At 36.4% G+C, this 20,876-nt stretch overlaps 1 protein-coding gene across 2 annotated transcripts in view; it reads right to left on the reverse strand.

Moving 5' to 3' along the window:
* The window catches only part of GNA13 (G protein subunit alpha 13), a 51,112-nt gene extending 30,510 nt beyond the window's left edge, over positions 1–20,602 (reverse strand). For both annotated transcript variants that reach the window (XM_044675998.1, XM_044675997.1), the window contains exons 1-2: positions 20,295–20,602; positions 17,085–17,311 (exon numbers count right to left, since the gene is read on the reverse strand). In XM_044675998.1, the coding sequence (XP_044531933.1) occupies positions 17,085–17,311; positions 20,295–20,577 (510 nt within the window). In that variant the 5' untranslated portion in view covers positions 20,578–20,602. The remainder of the gene's footprint in view (positions 1–17,084; positions 17,312–20,294) is intronic.
* Between the last annotated feature and the right edge of the window lie 274 nt (positions 20,603–20,876).

Consider the following 20,876-nt stretch of genomic DNA (forward strand, 5'->3'; position numbering starts at 1 on the left):
AGTAATGATGCCTGGGAGGACAGCAGGAAGGAGATTTGGAAGAAGATGAGGATTTTGTTTGTTGGGGGGAGGAGAAGGGAAGATGATGAGTTCAGTTAAGGTAAGAGTGATAAAGAACAGGAGTCCCAAAAAGAACAGACCTTAATATAGAGATATGAGTCATCTGCAAAGAGATGACAGCTGAATTCTTGGAAGCTAATGAAGTCATCAAATGAGAGTATAGGAAAGAGGAAGGTCCAAGACAGGGTCTTGCAAGATACTCATTATTTATTGGCATAACATGGATGATGAATAAGTAAAGGAGAAATAGAAGAAGGTGAAACAGGAGAGAACATTGTCCTGAAAACCCAGAGAGAAGAGTATGCAGGAGAAGCTCATCAACAGTTTTAAATGCAGCAGACAGGTTCCCCAAGGGCTGCTCTGCTGGGTACATTAGCTGCAGGTCAGGACAGTGGGAAAGAAGTAATAGTGTTAATCTATATAGAAGCATATGTAGGACACTGGTCCCCTAGTCACATAGCTAGTTAAAGGCTCAGCTGGAACTTCAAATCCAAGTATTCTGACTCCTAGGCCAGAGTTTACAAGTGCTATTATATTCTTTCTAATATAGCAGACCTTAAAGACCACCCACTTTCAGTTTCCCTTGGAAGGGAAAACTAAGAATTAAAGAAGCAGCATAGATCTATTAGTATCCTTTATCTCCCTCCAAAATAATCATGTCCAGGGCGAAAGGCAGCATATGGTAGTGGAAATATCACTGGAATTGGGAACAGCAATTACTAGCTATAAGAACACAGGCGAGTTACTTAACCACTCTAAATCTCCGTTTCCTCATCTGTATAACATGGATAGTATTTTCAAGAAAACACACATGCTTTAAGTGCTAGATAAATGTATCGTCACAGTCCCAAAGTGTATATTTCTGAAGATGTATTCATTATAAAAAAATGGAAACCTCTTTTCAAAAAGAAACACAAAATTAAAATTTTAGATTCTTGAGTTCTTTTTTTGTTTCTATTTTGACAAAAGGTTTTCCTAAGCTCAGGTGATCCACTTGCTACAATCTCCCCAGCAGTGGGGAACATGGGTAGAGTCCACCATCCATGGTTCTTTTATCAACTTGTAACATGGTCACGTGGCACCTTATAGGTCTACAAGGGTTCAGATTAGTTAAGTCAAGAAGCATTTATTAAGGGCAATATACATGCCAGGAACTGGGCTAAGCACTGGGGATACCAAGAAAGGCATTTTTTGGCCCTGGGAGAGACAACATGCAAATAACCACAAAAAATCTAGATAGAGGCAAGACAAACTGAAGGTTATCTTATAGGGGAGGCATTAACACTGAGGAAGATCTTTGTGAAAGACTTTTTACAGAAGGTGGGATGTTAACCGAAACTTGAAAGAAGTCAGGGAAGCCATGTAAGAGATGAGGGAGGGCATTCAAGGCATGGAGGACAGTGAAAAATCAGTCAGTTAAGAGTGTTGTGTTCAAGGAAAAGCAAGAAGGCAAATTCCCCAATTGACAAATGGTCAAGGGACATGAATAGGCAATAATAGGCATTATTTCAGATGAAGAAATAAAAACTATCAATAATCACATGAAAAAGTGTTCTAAATCCCTCCTGATCAGAGAAATGCAAATCAAAACAACCCTAAGGTATCGCCTCACACCTATCAGAGTGGCCAATATGACAGTAAGGGAAAATAATGAATGTTGGAGATGTGGCAAAACTGGGACATTACTGCAGTGTACCAACACTTTGTGAATTGATCCAATCTTTCTGGAAGGCAATTTGGAATTATGCCCAAAGGTCTTTAAAAGAATGCATGCCCTATGATCCAGCAATACCACTACTGGGTTTGTACCCCAGAGATAATGAAAAATGTTTGTACAAAAATATTTATAGTTGCGTTTTCTGTGGTGGCAAAAAAATTGAAAATGAGGGGCTGATCCTCAATTGGGGAATGGCTGAATAAATTGTGACATATGATAGTGATGGAATACTATTGTGCTATAAGGAATGATAAATGGCTTGATTTCTATATAAACAAATGTGGAGTGAAATGAACATAACCAGGAGAACATTGTACACAGTAACTGAAATATTGAGGCACAATTAAATGTGATAGACTATGGAATTCCTACTAATAGCAATGCAATGATCAAGGACAATCCCAAAGGACTTATGAGAAAGAATGCTATCCACATCAAGAACTATGGGAGTAAAAATGCAGAAGAAAAATATATAATTTATCACTTGGTCATATGGGTACATGATTGGGAATTTTGTTTTAAGATTACTCTATTACAAATATGAATAATATGGAAATAGGTTTTGAGTAATACACATATAACTCAGTGGAATTGGTTGTCAGCTCTATGAGTGGGGAGGGAATTGGGGAGGAAGAGAACATGAATCATGTAACTATGGAAAAATATTCTTAAAAAATAATTTTAAAAATTAAAATAAAATATAAAAAAAGCAAGAAGGCCAGTGCAACGGACTGCAAAGAATGTAGAGGGAAGGAAGGGCCAGGTAGGAAGGGGCCAGGTTATAAAGGGTTTCAAAAGCCAAAAAAGAGGAATTTCTATTTGATCCTGTAAATAATAGGGGAGCCACTAGAGTTTCTTGCCCTAACTAATCTGGCTTTTGAAAGTCATAATTTGTTTTTAAGAAATTAATAATTTCTTATTTCATTTCAATTGGAAAAGATAGCTTTACAGGAAAACTACTAAACACTACAAATGTTATAGCTACAGGACTAAAATGACAAAAATCTGCACAATTTTTTTCTAAACCATATAATTACTGGTCATTAAAATTTTTCTTTGGATTTCAAATAGGAGAAATAATATGGGTCCTAAGCAAGCATTTATGAGGAAGTATAGTTTAGCCTTTAGTAAGAATAACACTAAGATAGTAAATTAATGTGAAATCTTTTAACATCTCATTGAGGAACCATATACCAGGATTTTTTTAACTATCGATTTGGTGGAAACAATATCTGAAGCTGAAATCTTTTTGATTCATTCATTTGATTCAAGGCCTAACTAGTTTCTAAATAAAGAGACTTAATTAAAGTTTTAATTATAATAACTAATTATATAATGACTTTTATATAATAATAATTATTATTATTAGTGAGAAGATGGAAGTAGGCTATTGGGATAAAGGAAAGAGAATTTGTTTGTTTCTTTGCTACTTACTTTTCACCTTATTGAAGGGATTCTTAACATTTTTGTGTCTGTTTGTACTTTTGACAGGCTGGTGAAGCCTACAGACCCCTTAGTGTAGAATAATGTTTTTTTGTGTCTGTTAATTAATAAACTTAATTAAAGAAGTGATCTTCCCTGAAATTAAGGTAATGAACAAGAAAATACTTTGATCCATTTATGGGCAGTAGTATCTCTTTTCTGTCTACTCTAGACTGAACTGAATGGGTATGGGGAAATTAAGAGACTATTTTTCTATCTGATTAATCAAACAAAAACCATTTTTACTTTGAATCCTTGTTTAATTTTGTCTTTGTATTTGAACACCATAAATTGAAATAGAAAATGCTTTGGGTAAGAAAAACTTTCAAAATTAGGATGGACCACAGTCCTTTTGGATTTCTTATTCACTAAGCAAAGGAGCTTAGGAAAAATTAATATTTATGACAGAGTTGTGCCAAAAGTGAAGAGCACTGATTCTTTCACAAACTTTGTACTTTCCAAAGTCATTTTGGGTATATTATATAGTTCTACAAAGCATAGAAGTAACCAAATAATCTATTAGCAACTCAAGGAGTCTGGTGCAGTTTTTATTACCCACGGTATCCAGTGGATATCTTTTGCAATTACAAAATGGATTTTTAAAGAAATGAAAGAGTCATTCTTCACTCCTGGTATTTCAAAAACCAAACCTACACTAGTTTAATAATTCCTGCAGCATAATGCCCACTTCCAATAGCTTTATTATATGTAATCAAAATTTTATTCTACTAATAGAGGGATTCTTAACCTATGATCTGTGAACTTTAAAAAATCATTAACTATAGTGTAATATAATTGGTTTTTCCTTTGAAATCCTATGTATTTTATTGTATACAATTAAAGCATTATTCTACATTAAGGAGTCTGTAGGCTTCACCAGCCTGTCAAAAGTACAGACACAGAAAAGTTAAGAATCCCTTCAATAAGGTGAAAAGTGAACAGCAAGTAGCAAAGAAACAAACAAACAAATTCTCTTTCCTTTATCCCAATAGCCTACTTCCATCTTCTCACTAAATATGCTGTGGTTGCTCTGATTCAATGAAGCTGATAACACATTTAAGCTTGAGTACTGAGTAAACTTGATTAAGATGAGTTTCTTTGTTGACAAGTGAATGACAAAACCAATAAATCACATTTTTATGATTGTGTTCTATATTCTACTCCACAAGAATTAATCTAGACTAATGGTTCTTAACTTGGGATTCTACGAACTTTTAGAAAATATTTTGCTAATTGTATTATCAATATAATTAACTTTTCTTTGTAATCCTGTGTTTTTTAAATACATTAAAAAACATTATTTTAAGAAAAGATAAGAACTCCATTAATGCTAAAATCAACTCCAATTTATTTCATCTATATCTTGTTTACATGTTTTCTTCTGAATTAGACTTAAGCTTCTTGAGAATAGGAAAGTCTAGTGGATTCCTTTGGGATTATAAATTTATCTGTTTAGCTTTTAAAGTCCTTCAGAACCTAGACCCAGTTTATCTTTCTAGCTTCATTACACATCGCTACCCTTCTCATATTCTATAGTTCTATGCCTTTCATCTTCTCTAAGACTGGAAGACACTCTCTCCTCACCTTTGCCTCAGAATCCCACACCTGATTCAAGATACAGTTTATGAATCACATCTTCCTGCATGGAACCTTTCCTAATCCTGCTCATTTATTAGTGCACTCTCTTCCCTAAAGAACCTAGTATTTATTCTGCATATATTTATATGTGTATATGTCATCTCCAAAGGAATATAAGTTCCTTGAACATAAGGAATGTTTCAGTATTTTTGACTTCATATCCCAAATGCCTAGCATAGTATATGGCACAAATGGCTGACAATATAACAGACCAAGGGAATTGTCCTTGAAAGATATAGCACCTTTGCGGGAGCTGATTCAGAGAGGTGGGATGAGAATCAACTAGCCTTAAACTCAATGCCAAAAGCCACTGCCCATCAATTGGGCAAGCTAGCTAAAGCACTAAGAAGGGCCCACACAAGGATGATGAAAAAGAGAATAGAAGAAAGACAAATTTTAAAAAATGTATTTATTAAGCACCATAATTAAGCACTAAGAAACAGAAATAGAAACTGGAGACAGAAAAAGAAAAGCAAGACAATCTCTGCTCTCAAGGAGCTCAAATTCTAATAGGGAGGAGCAACATAACAGCTAGGTGGCACAGCAGATAATGCACAAGGTCTCAAGGCAGGAGGACCTAGATTCAAATATGGCTGAGACTTCCTAGCTGTATGACCCTGGGCAAGTCACTTAACCCCAATTGCCTAGTACTTGTCCTACTGTCTTAAGAGTTATTATTAAGATGAAAAGAGTTTAAAAAACAAAAACAAAAAAACAACCATGGATAGAATATGGATTTCAATAGTTAATTATAGTCGCTTTTCCTTGTCAGTGTTATAAACATAAATTGTATAGTATGTCTTGCTCAACTAAGCTCAAGGCATTTCTGAGAAAATCATTGATGATTAGACTTTAACAGGTTAAAGAAACAGCTATATTATATCAAATTACACATAATTTTTGTTGAAGCTGGGGATACAAAAAGAAGCAAAAGACAGTCTCTGTCCTCAAGGAGCTCACAATATAATGAGGAAGACAACATGTAAGCAAATATATACAAACAAGTTGTATATAAGATAAATAAGAAATAATTAATAGAGGGAGGCACTAGAATTAAGAGAGGGTGAGAAAGGTTTCCTGTAAAAGATGAGATTTTAGTTGCTACTTAAAGGAAGCCAAAGAAGTCAGAAGGTGGAGTGAAAAGGCATTATAGGTCTAGGGAAGAGCAAGAGGAAATGCCTAGAGGTGAGAGTCTTGTTCTTAAGTTCTTGAAATAGGAAGGAGAATAAGAATAAGAATACTGGAAGTGCAAGAGGGATCTAGTTTATGAAGGAATTTAAATGTCAAAGAAAAGATTTCCTACTTGATCTTGGAAGAGAAAGGGAGTGAGTGGAGTTTATTAAGTATGTGCTTGGTGGGGAGGGGAGGAGGGAAGAATCCCTGAACAGTAAAGTCCAGAGTTTCAGGAAAATCACTTTGGTGGTTGAAAGAAGATGGATTGGAATAGGGAAAGATGAGGCAGGCAGACCCACCAGCAACCGAATGCAATAGTCCAGGTGTAAAATGGCCTGCACTGGAGTGGTAACTGTTAGAGGAGAGAATGGGGCATATATTTGAGCAATGTTGCAGAGGTGAAATCAACGGGCCTTGTTAATAGCAAAGATATCTGTGGGAGGGGAGAGGAGAGATAATAAGAAGACAAGGATTCCCCTTTCCATGATCTTCATTTTTACTTCATCTCTTCTACCTGTACTATCTAATTTGTCCCCTACTCATTATAGATGGTTCACTTGGATGCATGTCAAAATCTGGAATGATGATTAGATCAAATTCTTTAGATGTTAAAGATCTCTACCAGGAGGTTTTGCAATGTTCAAAGGTTTGATATTCCCAGGATTATCTCATTTGCAAAAAGGAGCATCTAGAGAACCTTTCACAGAGAATCCATATTGAATTCTAGATTGTCAATACAGTAATGAACACCTTAGACAAGTATATATCCCTCTGTTCTTTGCTTTGCATGGTATTTACCAAAGCATGTTGATCTTTCAAGGAACTTTGACTAATTTTAATGTTATAGATGGGAGTCACCTTGTTGGAAAAGAATCTTTTGCTTTAACAAATCAAATGCATTTTAATAATCAACAAGCAATAAGGAAAATGAAATCTGTCATTTATTACATCTTTCAGTCAATTTCAAACTGTTAGAGATGTAGTCCATTTTTAAAATACAGTTTGGGAAACCTTCTTGTTCCCTTAAAGGTTAATAGACATAGTTGAAAGAGGTTTTAACCTTTTTACATTTTTTACATCTAACCCTCTTTTTTCAAAGATAAGGAAGTTGAGGTTCAGAAATGTTATGATTTGCCCAGAGTTATACAACTATTACTGGATCTTTTTTGCCAAACTTTCTTTAAGATAGTTTTGCTCTTCACTATTTCTCTTTGCTTAAGAATGATACAGAGGTTTAAAATACAAACTAATTTTTAAAAATTTTACAGATGATGGTAAATTATAAGCAGTATCATTTTATGAAGATGTTCTCTAATCATCTTCTTAACAATCCATTCTAGAAGCAGCTAGGTAGCATGGTGTTTAAGAGTGGCAGGCCTAAAGTCAGGAGGACCTGGATTCAAAACTGGCTTCAAAATTTGTCCTAGCTATGTGACCCTGGACAAATTACTTAACCCCAATTGCCTAGCCCTTGACCAGCTTCTGTCTCAAAATGATGCTAAGACAGAAGATAAGGGTTTAAGAAAAACAAAAAATTCAATTCATTCTAGAATATTCCCAGGGATCTAAATCAAGTTCACTGGTGTACAGTTTACAGACTATTTCTTTGCTTTCTGAATGTCAACAATATCTCCAATGCTGAAGTATTTCTATTTTCCATGCTCTGTTTCACATATTATTGATAATGTTTTGGCATTCACATCTCCCAGTTCTTTCAGTATCCTAGCACGTAGTTATTTGGGCTGGTGACATAAACTCATCAAGGATACTTGGTACTAACTTATTATTTATCTTTAGTATCAAGTCCTTATGTTCTATTATTTCCAATGTAAAAGTCTTTCTCCTTGGGAAGAAAACAGAAGTAAAATGAGAGCTGAATAGTAATTTTTTCTTAGTCCTTAGTTATCTTTGTCCTATCCCACTCCAAGTGCTGGTTCCATTTCTGCTTTGATCCTTTTTTCACTCAATATATCTAAAAACAAAACAAAACTCCTTTCTTATTGTTAGCTTCCCTTAACAGAATCTGAGATTTAGTATTCCTGATCCTATTTTTAAAATATGAATTTAATTGTCAACATAAACATTTCAACATACAAGAACAAAGAAAAGGACACAACTGTGAATTTGTTTTGAAAATACATCGTTAATAAGGTTAAAAATATCTTAACAAAACAAAACCAAAAAAATTAAAAAACCAGTTTGTCACTTTACCCTTTTCATTTCTTTCTATGTATTTAAAATGTTTGGCTGACGCTTTTTGTTGCATTTTTATCATTCACCACTAACTTTTTCCTACCCCAACAGAAAAGACTCTCTTATAACAAAAGGTAAAATCAAGCAAAACACATCAAAACAATGACCATATCTAAATATATGCAGTCTTTTTCTGGATCATACCAAGTTGTTACACTCATCCTCAGTTACCTACTTCTATCTTCTGTATATATCTTTTAAGAATATGAATCTCTTACAAGTTCCTATCCACATTGCTCTCTTCAGAGAACAAATTTTCTCATTAGACATTTGTCTTTACAATTCTGTGAGTGTCTCATGTCCATAAGATTTTATCTATCTTTTTTTAATCCTTTGAAATCTGCTTTCTCAAAATTTATTTTGAATGTTATGTTACAAGCTTTCCTCTCCTCTATTGCAAACTCTAAGAAGAAAGGATCAGTTAATTCCTCTCAAGATTCTCATCACTTCCACCCTAGTTCAGCAAGAATCAGACCTAGAATTTCTGTCAGCCCCTCTACCTTCTGAAAGATGAAATTATTAAAGCAAGGCAAAAACTTATGATTTGTTTTCAGCAAAGAGAGCTCTAGCAGATGTCTGGGTGATTCAAATTCCACATTATGCCTCTTTACCAGGCTTGTGATCTAGCTTCCCACTCTTCAATCTATTTCCTCTTTCCATCCAGTTCTCTACAGTACACTCAGATGATGAAAATTCCTTCAGCTTCTCCCTCAACTGTCTGTCCTTCACCCAAGTTTTCAGTTCCCTCTCCCAATCCTTCCATTTCCTAGATTTCCTCATATGAGTATGGTTTAATATAGAATTTGAGCTATTCCATTTCCTACTCCCATCCTCTTTATCCATCTCTTCTGTTTCTTTTGAATTAGGAACCCAGGATATAAAATTTGCTTCCTTGTATTAGAACCTTTAGTTCCTCTTGATTGCTGCCCAAACTTTGGATATTCAATACTGTTTCACCTCTGACTCCTTTCTATTCTTTATGGATCAGTGGATATGGATACATTCCTCCCTCTCCCACTCGTTTAAATTCCCTATGTCTTTATGGACAAAGTACATTAAGTGTACCTGTGGACATAACACTTGCAATGTATACCCAAATTGCTGCTACTTTCTAGTATGACAATTCCTTTCATTACTGGACAATGTTTTAGCAGAAAAGTAGAATTCTGAAAGGAATATCCCTTTATATATCCCATTTAATCAGATCTCACTCTAATTGTATAGTGGAATCCATTATAGTTTTGTTGCTCATATTGTGATAAACCTAATAGCTCAAATTTATGTAGGGCTTTCAAGTTTATAAAGTGATTTACATATTATCATAATAATTCCTTATAACAACCCTGTAAATTTGGCAATGTTATCATTCCCATTTTACAGATAAGGAAAATGAATATAAAGGTAAATTGATTTCCCTAATATCTAGAGCTGCTAAATCATAAAGCAGAGTCTTGAAACCCAGGTCTTCCATCTAAAAATAATGTATGCTTTCTATTATATCACAGAGGCTTCCCCAAGATTTTCCTATAAATCTTTCCTGTCTCATACAATAAACAATTCTCATGGAGCTATAATATTTTGAACCTTCAGTAACATAAATATATAATCCAAATAAAATCTTATTCTTATAGAAATCTTGTGAAGTACTAAAGTTTAACAAATTAAATTAAAAAAGGAATGTCCCATTATTTCTTCATTCATTTTAGGTGTATTACCTCTTTGTTTATGTTCTACTTTCATTTAGTAAGTGATAACACTGCGTTGAAAGGTGGAAAGCATGAACATAAGAGGAAATTTGGAGAGAGGTAGACAGATGGAATGATTAAAATTATTTGTTTTATTATATGATAATCAGTAGTTACAAAATCTGTTTGAAAACAAATAGAAATACAATAGGTGTTAGGTTTAAAACTGCATCCAATTTCCATTTTGTTTTGACAAATTTTTTTTGTCTCTTCCCCCATACTTCTGAATGTGAGAAGAGATCCTTTGTGCAGGTAACAAGTCAGCACAACTTGTTTTGCTTTGCTCTGCTTTCTCTGTCTCTCCTCCTTCCTCTATCTGCTTAAGATAAATACATTTGTGATCTAAAAGGCTGCCTTACTAGGAAAAACCCAGGATTTATATTCCTTTTGCCAAAATTAAAGTTACTTTCTTGGATTATCTAAAATAATGCTAGTATTTTGAGTCATAAGAGAATTTTAAGAGGTGACAAGAGGGAGAAAATGAGAGAAAGTGAGAACATGATTGTCTTGCAGTCAGGAAGATCTGGATTCAAGTACCATCTGAGATACTCACACATAGTATGTGGCTTTGGGAAGTCACTTAAACCCCATTTGTCAAGTCCTTACCACTCCTCTGCCTTAAAATCAATAAACAATATTGATTCTAAGACAGAAGGGTTTGGGTTTAAAAAAAATGGCAGGTGAGAATTAAAGTGTCTGAAAAAAATTTATCCCCTTAAGGAACTAAATTTATAGAATTCTATTCTAGCTGCATTTAATCTATGACTATATCAGGTCCTCCTTGATAACTTACATTTATATAGTGCCTCAGATTTGCAAAGCCCATTGTTCACAATAGTTCTGTGAGATAGTGCCTTTATTTATCCCAAATTTACAAAGGGTGAAATTTATGCTAAGAGTTAAATGCAATATCCAAATCCTTTATGTAAAAAATCCCATTAGCATGGATGGAAAATAGCAGAGAAATATAAAATCCCATCTCTTTGGAAATAAAAAGGTGATAAATGATCAATTATATTTCACAAAAAAGATCTTTATGTATTTCAAACATATTTGAGCTTACATGATCATAACTTTAAACAATATAATATACATTATAAGTTATACATCTCCTTTGGCTATTCTCCTTTTAAGTTATTCAATTATTCATAGATTATTGTTTCAGAGATTGCATATCACCAATGTTTTTAATTTTAACCAAAATTTAAAAACATTAATTAGAGCTGGACTTAAATGTAAAAAGGGCTTAGGTTTGAATCTCAACTCTGATAATAGCCATATGGCCATGAACCAGTCATTTATCTATTCTGAGGCTTAATTATAATTATTGTTAATATTAAAAGTATTATCACAATGACATCTGTACAGGATTTGTTGAAGATTAAATGAGATATAGAGAACCCTTTGAAAACCTGACATTATTATACAAGCTATTAATGTTATAGCATTTTTTGATCTATGTTAGTTTAGAAAAAATAAAGGAACTCAAGAAAAATCATATATCATCAAATGAAACTATTACCAAAATACAACATTCCATTTTCTATTATTAAGGGTTGGCATATCAAAGATATAATTACTTTGGCAGTTCCACTAATTACAAACAAATAAAACCAGAAATTCACTTATTCAGTTCTTGGGCTATGAGTTGTCATTATTTAAAAGTATCAGAGAAGATCATAATCTCTAAGTAAAAGGGCAATGTTGAGTTATTAAGGTATCTTTTCTTTCTTTTCAAATTAAATTTTTAAATACAAATGTTTTCTCATTCCTTATCTAAAATTCATCCTCTTTAGTTTTTTAAATATGCACTCTATTCTTCTGGTTTTGCTTTTTTCCCCTCCTTTGTATTATTTTTTAAATGTCCTTCCAGATTTTTTTGTAGTTCTCATACTAATTGTATCATAGTATTATTCTATTCCATTCCACTAATGTACCACAGAACTGATTTTAACCAGTCCCCATTGTTAAAAACATTTAGAATTTTTCCAGCTTTTTGCTCATAATGCTGTGATGAAAATCCTTTAAGAAATAGTTCTTTTTTGTTTTCCCAACAATATAATTATTAGGTTGAAGGATAAGGTATCTCTTTCCAGTTGAATAATTATATGTTTATTATTTCCAAGTAGAAGGGTGTGCTTTGTATGTGTATGTGTGCACTGAGGGTAAAGTATAAAACGAGGGACTTGTACATATATCTAGAAAATGGGTTGGCCAAATGTTGCACATTTTTTAACTTGCTTTATATAATAATATTATAAACTCTCATTTAAACTTCTTGACAGTAGATTTCTGTCTCCTTTCATATGATAGGCACTTAATAACATTTTGTCTCCTTTCATATGATAGGCACTTAATAACAATCAACTAAAATCAATAACCTTAAACCTAAAACCTCCAAAACTGAACTCATGATATTTCTCCCAAAGTCTATCTTTCTTTTAGACTTCCTTATTTCTATTGATGGCACAACCACCATACAGGCTTGCTTATCTTCCACACTTTGATTTCCCCCAACCTTCATATACCATCAGTTGCAATGTCTCATCAAATCTACTTCTCTATGCCTGATATAAATCCCCTTTTCTCTACACTATTGTAAAAGTCAGAGCATGTGTTTGCCTCTATTCTCTTTCTACTCCAAGTCTTCATTTATAGGTGGTTGAGGACACCTGGAGAGGATAGCATCAGTTGAACTATGAGATCAGAAGTCAAGAGCATAGAGATTTAAGAAGATAGTGAGGGTAAAAGTAGAGGAGCTTCTTGTAGATGGTCTTCTCAAGGAGTTTTAGACATTAAAAAAAGGAAAAGAGATGGGAAGATAGGATAGATGGATCAAATGTGGCCTACATATGTCTAAAGGCAGAAGGGAAGTTGTTAGTAGAAACAGTGATATTAAAGACAAATAAGAATAGGCATGATAGAGGGGCAATGTGATGCAGAAGATGGGATGGAATGTGATTATATGTATGTGAAGGGGCATGCCTCAGTTAGGAGAAGGGCCACCTAATTATGAGACAGCTGAACAACCCTCTTGCTAAGTCCCTTAACTTCTTAGTACTCTTGCATTGATAGACACAATTTTGTCACCTGGGAGCTCTCTATTCCAATGAAATTACAGAACCAGCTGCTATTCCTATATAATCTTAATTATGGTCATTCAAGAAAGAATGTTCTTTCAAGTTAACAATTTTCTTCCTAAACTGGAACAATTTTTAAAATTGGAAGTCTCTAACAACAAAAAATAAAAATATAAAATTTTAAAAATAAGTCTTCCCTTGTCTTGTTCAGCAGGGTATGAAATCTTTAATATTCTTTCCTATGAGACATTCAAAAATTACTTTTTAGCTCTCAATTACCAGCTTAAGTTCTTCTCCAGTCAATGTGCTGGTTGTTTACAATGCATTTTTTTCTTTGTAAAATTTTTGTTAAAGGTTCTCTGGATAAGTGTGTGTAAGGATATATATGATATGTGTGACAAATACATGTGATATAAAAAGCAAAGGGTATAAATTCAAAAAATGGAAGAACTTAAAAGTCTTGCAATTTTCAGACTTTATTATCTTAAGAAAGCAAAGACCATTTGTTAAAATCATGTAAAGACAAATGGAAAAAAAAACCGATCCTTTCTTCTCCCTCAAATAGCTGGCACAAACTTCTGCTAATTATAGAATATTTTATCCCTTTGTCAACAGTGACAATTTTTTGTCGCAAGAACTGTCTTTTTACATATGTCACACAAAGTACGTGTTTGAACTGAAAAGTATACTATCCCTGCTTAATGTATACTATCCTTGTTTAATGCCTTAACAAATTTTTAAAATGTCATTCCCAAAAAATGGATCTGTGATTTCCATTAGTATAAGAAACTCCTAGATAAAGAAACTCCAGATTGCAAAGTTGTGTGGTGACTTCTCTGCAACTTATAGTCTCAAATTGTTGCCTAAAACAGTGAAAAATTAAGTGACTTGTCCAGGGTCACAGTGACAGTATGTGTCAGAGGCAAGATTTGGGCCTAGGTCTTTTTGCCTTCAAGGCCAACTCTTTATCCATTAAACCAGTGATTCACAAAGTGGGCACCACCGCCCCTGGTGGGTGTGGCAGCAATCCAGGGAAGCAGTGATGGCCACAGGTGCATTTATCTTTCCTATTAATTGCTATTAAAATTTTAAAAAACAGTAATTTCCAGGGGGCTAAGTAATATTTTTTCTGGAAAGGGGGAGGTAGGCCAAAAAAGTTTGGGAACCTCTGCATTAAACCATCCATTACATGCTTCTCATATAAGGTCCTCCCATGAACAAATTAGAGAATGGAAAAGGTTGTAAAATTTTTTACTCCCTAGTCTCTATCAAGGACTTATAATATAGTTAAGGGGAAAAAAATCTAACACAAACTGAAATAACATTAGAAAATGGCACAATGCTATATAACTAAGAGCCAGACCAATGATGGCGAACCTTTTAGAGATGAATTGCCAGGCCCTGCTCCACCGCCAGAGACCTTGTCCTGCCCCCACAGCCCCTTACCCTACAGGGGACGGGAGGAAGTGCTCCCATTGGGCTGCTGGGCAGAGGGCCGGCGGATGTGAAAAAATCTTGTCAGATATGGTGGAGGGCGGAGGGGAGCAGTTCCTCTGTCTTTCTAGTAATGAACTGGGGGGAGTGGGGATGAGGGGGAGGAAGAGGGTGGCCACATGTCCACAGAGAGTGCACTATGTGCCATCTTTGGCACCCATGCCATAGGTTCATCATCACTGAGCTAGACTGTAAAGATGAAGTAAATGTTATTGATAGCAGAAAAAAGGAGATTTCTGTCTCCTAACCCTCCACTGTCATTAATTCTTAAAGAACTTTTAAAAGTCAAGACTGCTTAGAAACTGTGGTTTGCACATCACTTTGTAATCATACACATATACAGAGTATCCCAATGCTGTTAATCCTTTAATAGCTTAAAACTTCACTGAAACTTTTGGGACTATCTGTACATGGATAATAATAGTCAATAGCATCATTAGACATGTTTTTGCTATTATTTTCTTTCAAAGTAACACTTTATGGTTTGAAACAGCCTCTACATTTAAAAATAAAAGTCTAGATTGCTATCACTTGAAATCTTTTCAGTTTTTGGAAAATACAATTAAAGCATTCACATTTATCTGTCTTCCCACTCCTAGCATTTTCACTGGCTGTCCCTCCCTTGAACTGTCTCTCCCATCGCCCCTTCCTGGTTTCCTTCAAGTCTTACTTCCGTCTTACCTTTTCCATGAAGCCCTTTCCAGTCCTGCTTAAATCTTTCTTTTTTCTTTTTTTTTTTTTTTTAACCCTTAACTTCTGTGTATTGGCTCCTAAGAGGAAGAGTGGAAAGGGCTAGGCAATGGGGGTCAAGTGACTTGCCCAGGGTCACACAGTTGGGAAGTGTCTGAGGCCAGATTTGAACCTAGGACTTCCTGTCTCTAGGCCTGACTCTCATTCCACTGAGCTACCCAGCTGCCCCCCTGCTTAAATCTTAATGCCTTTCTTGAGACTGTCTCCTACCTATTCTCTATATAATTTGTTTGTCTATAATTGTTTGCATTTGGCTGTGTAAAGCAAATTGAGTTTTTTGGTCATTCTTCACACACTTAGTGTTTGGCATAATGCCTAGACCATGTTAGGTGATTAATAAATGTATATTGACTTGATGTGAAAGATTTTTTGTCTTCAAAAACTTAGGAACAATATTCTAGGGAATAAAAAACCTCCACTAAAATTCTACTACAATGTCTCATTGTGGCATGAAGGTGACCCTGGGTCCTCAAAGACCAGCCCATGGAATCCAAGCTCTAACAAGTTCTACACAAGTCAGAAGGGTTTTCAATACAAGTAGTGTCAGACTACATTTCTGACTTTGGAAGATCATCAATCTGGCTGAATTTCATCAAGGCTCATCACCAAAATGGCCACGGAAAGATTAAATTTTTTTGGTCACGACCTCTCATTAAAAAAATTGCCTATGAAATCACAGAACAATGGTTCTTAACCTTTCTTTTCATCTCATGGACCCCTTTGGGAATCTGGTGAAACTTACGGACCACTTCTCAGAATAATGTTTTTAAATGAAAAAAAAAATTTTTTTACATTAAAACAGCTGTAAAAATATTTTTAAATATAAGTTCATAGACTGCAAGTTAAGAATACTTTTCACAGGGGGCAGTTAGGTAACTCAGTGGATTAAGAGCCAGGGCTAGAGGGATGAGAGGTCCTGAGTTCAAATTTGATCTTAGACACTTCTAGCTGTGTGACCCTGGGCAAGTCACTTAACCCATATTGCTGGCCCTTACCACTCTTCTGCCTTGGAGCCAATACACAGTATTGAATCCAAGACGGAGGGTAAGGGTTTAAAAAAAAAAAAACTTTCATAGATGAATTGCATTCTGGCACAAGGACAGATGATACCACAGATTGTTATCTGTGATACAGATGTCACACATACATTCTAATTTGCCATTTCTATTCATAACAAATATGATTGATAGTACACATAACTACTGCCTAAAACTAATAAGGTCCTTAACTATAAAAAAGTTGATATAAAAAAACTTATAAAATGAAGCAAAAGGGCTAACTAAATCCATTAGAACAGTTTTTGAATTCAATTCAACAATACTTAAGTACTTACTATATAGTGCCCATCACTGGGTAGGAGAAGGCAATTAATTATGTTAACTATTAACTAAACTATAAGAATAAAAGCTGGAATTTTTTTTAAAAAAGGAAACTCTTCCTTAATGGGCCCTTACAAAAATTAAACACTCTAATTTCATTAACTATATGGTTTACTTTATTTTCCTTGCTTAGTAAGCAAAAAAAACAACATATCAATAGTGGCCACCAATTTCATAGATCAGGAGTCTAGATAGATTCATTATGTTGTAGTTTAGAAAAAAAGGGGGAAAGTGGGAGTGCTAATAGTATGTAGACTCTAATATATTTTACTTAAATGTTTTACAAGAAACATTTTAAAAGCTTATTTCTCACCAGTTGAAATTCTCGACGTCGGTCATAAGCATGCTGGATACCACTATCTGCCCATAATGCTCTTATTGCAGGAAGATATTGTAAAAAAACCCGTGTTTCCACCATTCCCTGTGCTGCCATAGCTGATCGAGTGTCAAAGGCCATCATTTTGTCTCCATTGACTTGGTTTGAGTTATCTCCCCAAGGAATATGAAGTTTCTCTCGAGCATCTACAAGGACCCTCACACCTTAAAAAAAAAGGAGGTGAAGAAAATTATTAAAACTTATATTTTTGTATTCCTTTGAAAATTGCTATTGAGTAAAACTTAACACTGCATTAAGCTAATCACCTCTATCACCATCTCTATAAATAACCCAGAGTTTACAATAACTAAGTTATTCAGGGTTAGGTAGTCACAATGCCATTTAACAGGTAGTCACAATGCCATTTAACATTACCTTTTATTCTAAAGAATTTTGAATAAAATCAAATCATTTCATAAAATGACCTCTGAAGTAGCTAAAAACTATTGAGAAAAATATGCCAAACACTTTGTTTCTTCACTCACACTTCAATTCCACAAGCATTTGTTTTCATTTGGAATTTTAACTCTAATCTAAAAGATACATATATGGAAAACAAGTAGAATCAAGATTTGATGATATGCAATGTTTCCCAAACACTCTAGTCATCTAGATCAAGTCATCTTGAGGCTTCTTGCCTGTGTCAAAAAAATTTGTGTGTACATGTAAACATTCTGATAATGAGGACTGCTTATGGGTAACTGACCTTTCAGAGGTTCAAATTCATAGATCCTAGGTCTAGGTACTTAAGAACCAATATTTCAACAATTAAACCTATGATCCATATTAGTAGCTATGAACCCAGATTCCTGGGACTCATCTGCAGAATACACAGAAGTTGGTCTTATTCAAGAAACTCATTCAGACAGATAAGGCCAAAGAATAGATATTCAAAGATGCTACTGGTCTTCAGAACGTTTTTTTAAAAAGTCATTTGAAGGGGCAGCTAGCTGGCTCAATGGATATAGGGCCAGGGCTGGAGACTAGAGGTTCTGGGTCCAAATGTAGCCTCAGATACTTCCTAGCTGTATGACCCAGGGCAAGTCACTTAATTCTAATTACTTAGCTCTTAGGGATCTTTTGTCCATACCAATTAAACAAACAACAAAAAAAGTCACTTGAACTGCTCATAGGATTGGCATTCATTTCTTAATATAACTTAAAAAAAAAAAAAATCTTAGGAGCAATACTGTGCTTTGGCTCCAAGGCAGAAGAGCTAGGATCATACAGCTAGAAGTATCTAAGGTCAGATTGAAGACTGGACCCCTCCCATCTCTAGGTCTAGCTCTCAATCCACTGAGTCACCTCACTGCCCCTTTAAAATAACTTTTAAACAATATTTATCCACTTCAACTTTACTCAATTTCAGATATGAATTTTTTAAAAACCCTTACCTTCTGATTTTATATCAAATGTAATTCAGGACTAGGCAATCAGGGTTAAGTTAAGTGACTTGCCAGTCACAGAGCTAGAAAGTGTCTGAGATCAAATTTGAACTTAGGACCTCTTGATGCCAGGCCTGGAATTCTAACCACTAGCTGGTCCCCCCAGATATGAATTTTATAAATTGGACTTTAATCAAAACCTCTCATAGGAAGATTGTGAGACTTAAAGGGAGTATATTTATTTTAATTTAATTCAAAAAAGGAAAGCTTCGGCTATAAAGCATCTATACAATGAAGCTAAAAGGTTGAGGTATACTAAGATTTAATTTCATTTTCTCAGCCTACTTTGAGAAGAACCTTGGGAGGAAAAAAGAATACAAACTATTTTACTATTTGGGGAAATAATTTCACTATGTTAAAAGACTTCTGAAACTATTTGATGCACTCAGAAATTAAATAAATTAAAGAAATCTCAAAATGTCAATAATAATAGACCGTAGGAAACAAATATACCAATCTCAGTTTCATCAAATTTCCTTTATACAAAAAATATCTATCTTTTAATGTTAGCCAAAAAGTATTACAGGTTATCCATTTATTTGGGGGACTGGATTTATGAGAAACTGGACACAAAAAGCATTACTGAGCTAAGTAAATAAATCAGCATGGTACAGCACAAAGAGAACAGAATCTGAAACCAGAAGATCCCATTTCTCCCACTTAGAATCTTTAAGACCTTGGGTAAATCATTTAATCTCTCTGGGCCTCAATTTTCTTTGCTGCAAAATGTGGGGGTGGGGACTGTGTAAAAAGGAGGTGGACTAGGTGGTTTTAAAGGTCACTTCTGGCTTTCGAGTTCTAATCCGGTTCTGCTTCTGCTACAAAAATGTCAGATCATTTTATTCAACCTGGAAATGTAGCTACTTTTACAAAAGAAGGGCAATGGCATTAACATTACTTTTTTCCCCAATTCAAATTTAAAAAAAAAAAAAAAAAACACCATGCAAATTAAACAGCGTGACCTGACTTGGGGCTGTACAAATGGCAGAGATGAAAAAGAATAACCACTATTAGGACTTTTGGAAGGTGATGGTGGAAGGGCGGAATGAAACACCTCTGTCTACAGAAACAGGTTGCCATTAGAGCCTAAGTCTGACAACCTAAAAGAAAAAAAAAAGGTCAACACCCCACAAGAAGTTCCCACGGGCTGACACTTTTGGCCCAGAAGGAGACTCCAAGGCAAAAAAAATAAGGAAAGTTTCCCTTTTACCAAAGCTCTCCCACCCAGACTTCGAAAAGGGAAGAGGCTGGCTGGCAAGGAGAGGGTTTTAAAGGTCGGTGGTCAGCGCAAGGAGGGTAAATGGCACCAACGGGGAGTGTCCCGCAGCCAACGTGGGGCCGAGAGGAGTGTCCCGCGCGGTGCCTTCCACTAACAACGAGGGTGGCTCTTTGCCGAGTCACCCCACCCCGCCACACTTCCCTTCAGAGGCGAGGCCAGGGAGGGCAGACTCCAATTCGGGAGCATGGGGGCGGGGAGGGTGGGCGAGGGGGCCCAGGAAGATTCCCCTTCTTCCCGGGGGACACGGCGGCGCTTGGGGCAAGGTCTCTGACCGCGGGACCAGCGGGGCCCCCAATTCCGGGGCCTAGCTGCCGCCGCTGGGTGCTAGCTCCATCACCCGGGGCCTCGGTCCCCCGCCCCGCCCCGGCGCGGGTCACTGGGCCCTTGGGCTGACAAGATCTCCTCTTACCCCAAGTCCCTCACCTTTGATCACGTTACTGTAGATGGTGGCTCGGAACTCCTCCCGGGCCCGCTGGTCGAAGTCCTGCCCATGGATGATCCTCATCTGCTTGAGGAAGGTGGACTTGCCGCTCTCGCCAGCGCCCAGAAGCAGGATCTTCACCAGCCGCTTCACGTACGTCTTCTCCCGCGATAGACATTTGTCTATCTCCTTCGACTTGCGCTGTTGCTCGGCCTCGCTGCTGGTCAGCAGGCAACCCGGGAAGCACACGGACAGCACCGAGCGGGACGGCAGGAAGTCCGCCATCTTACCGCCGCCGCCTCCGCGGCCGCCTCCGCCTCCACCTCAGCCGCCGCCGCCCGCACCTCCGGCGCCCTCCACCTCCTCCTCTGGCGGCGGCCGCCGGCCGGGGACCGCAGCTCGAGAGCGAGGAGCGCGGCCCGAACGCCGGGGAGGGAGGGAACGAAGGCGGGAGGGATTGAGCTGGGCGGGCAGGGCAGGGCAGGGCGGGACGAGGGGGGAGACGGCGGGGGGGGGGGGAGGGAGATGGAATGGACGCGAACGCGCGCCCCCGCTGTCGAGCCTCGTTTCCTCCTGGGCGGGGG

This window comes from Gracilinanus agilis, chromosome 4 (assembly GCF_016433145.1).
Source record: "Gracilinanus agilis isolate LMUSP501 chromosome 4, AgileGrace, whole genome shotgun sequence".
Lineage (NCBI taxonomy): Eukaryota > Metazoa > Chordata > Mammalia > Didelphimorphia > Didelphidae > Gracilinanus > Gracilinanus agilis.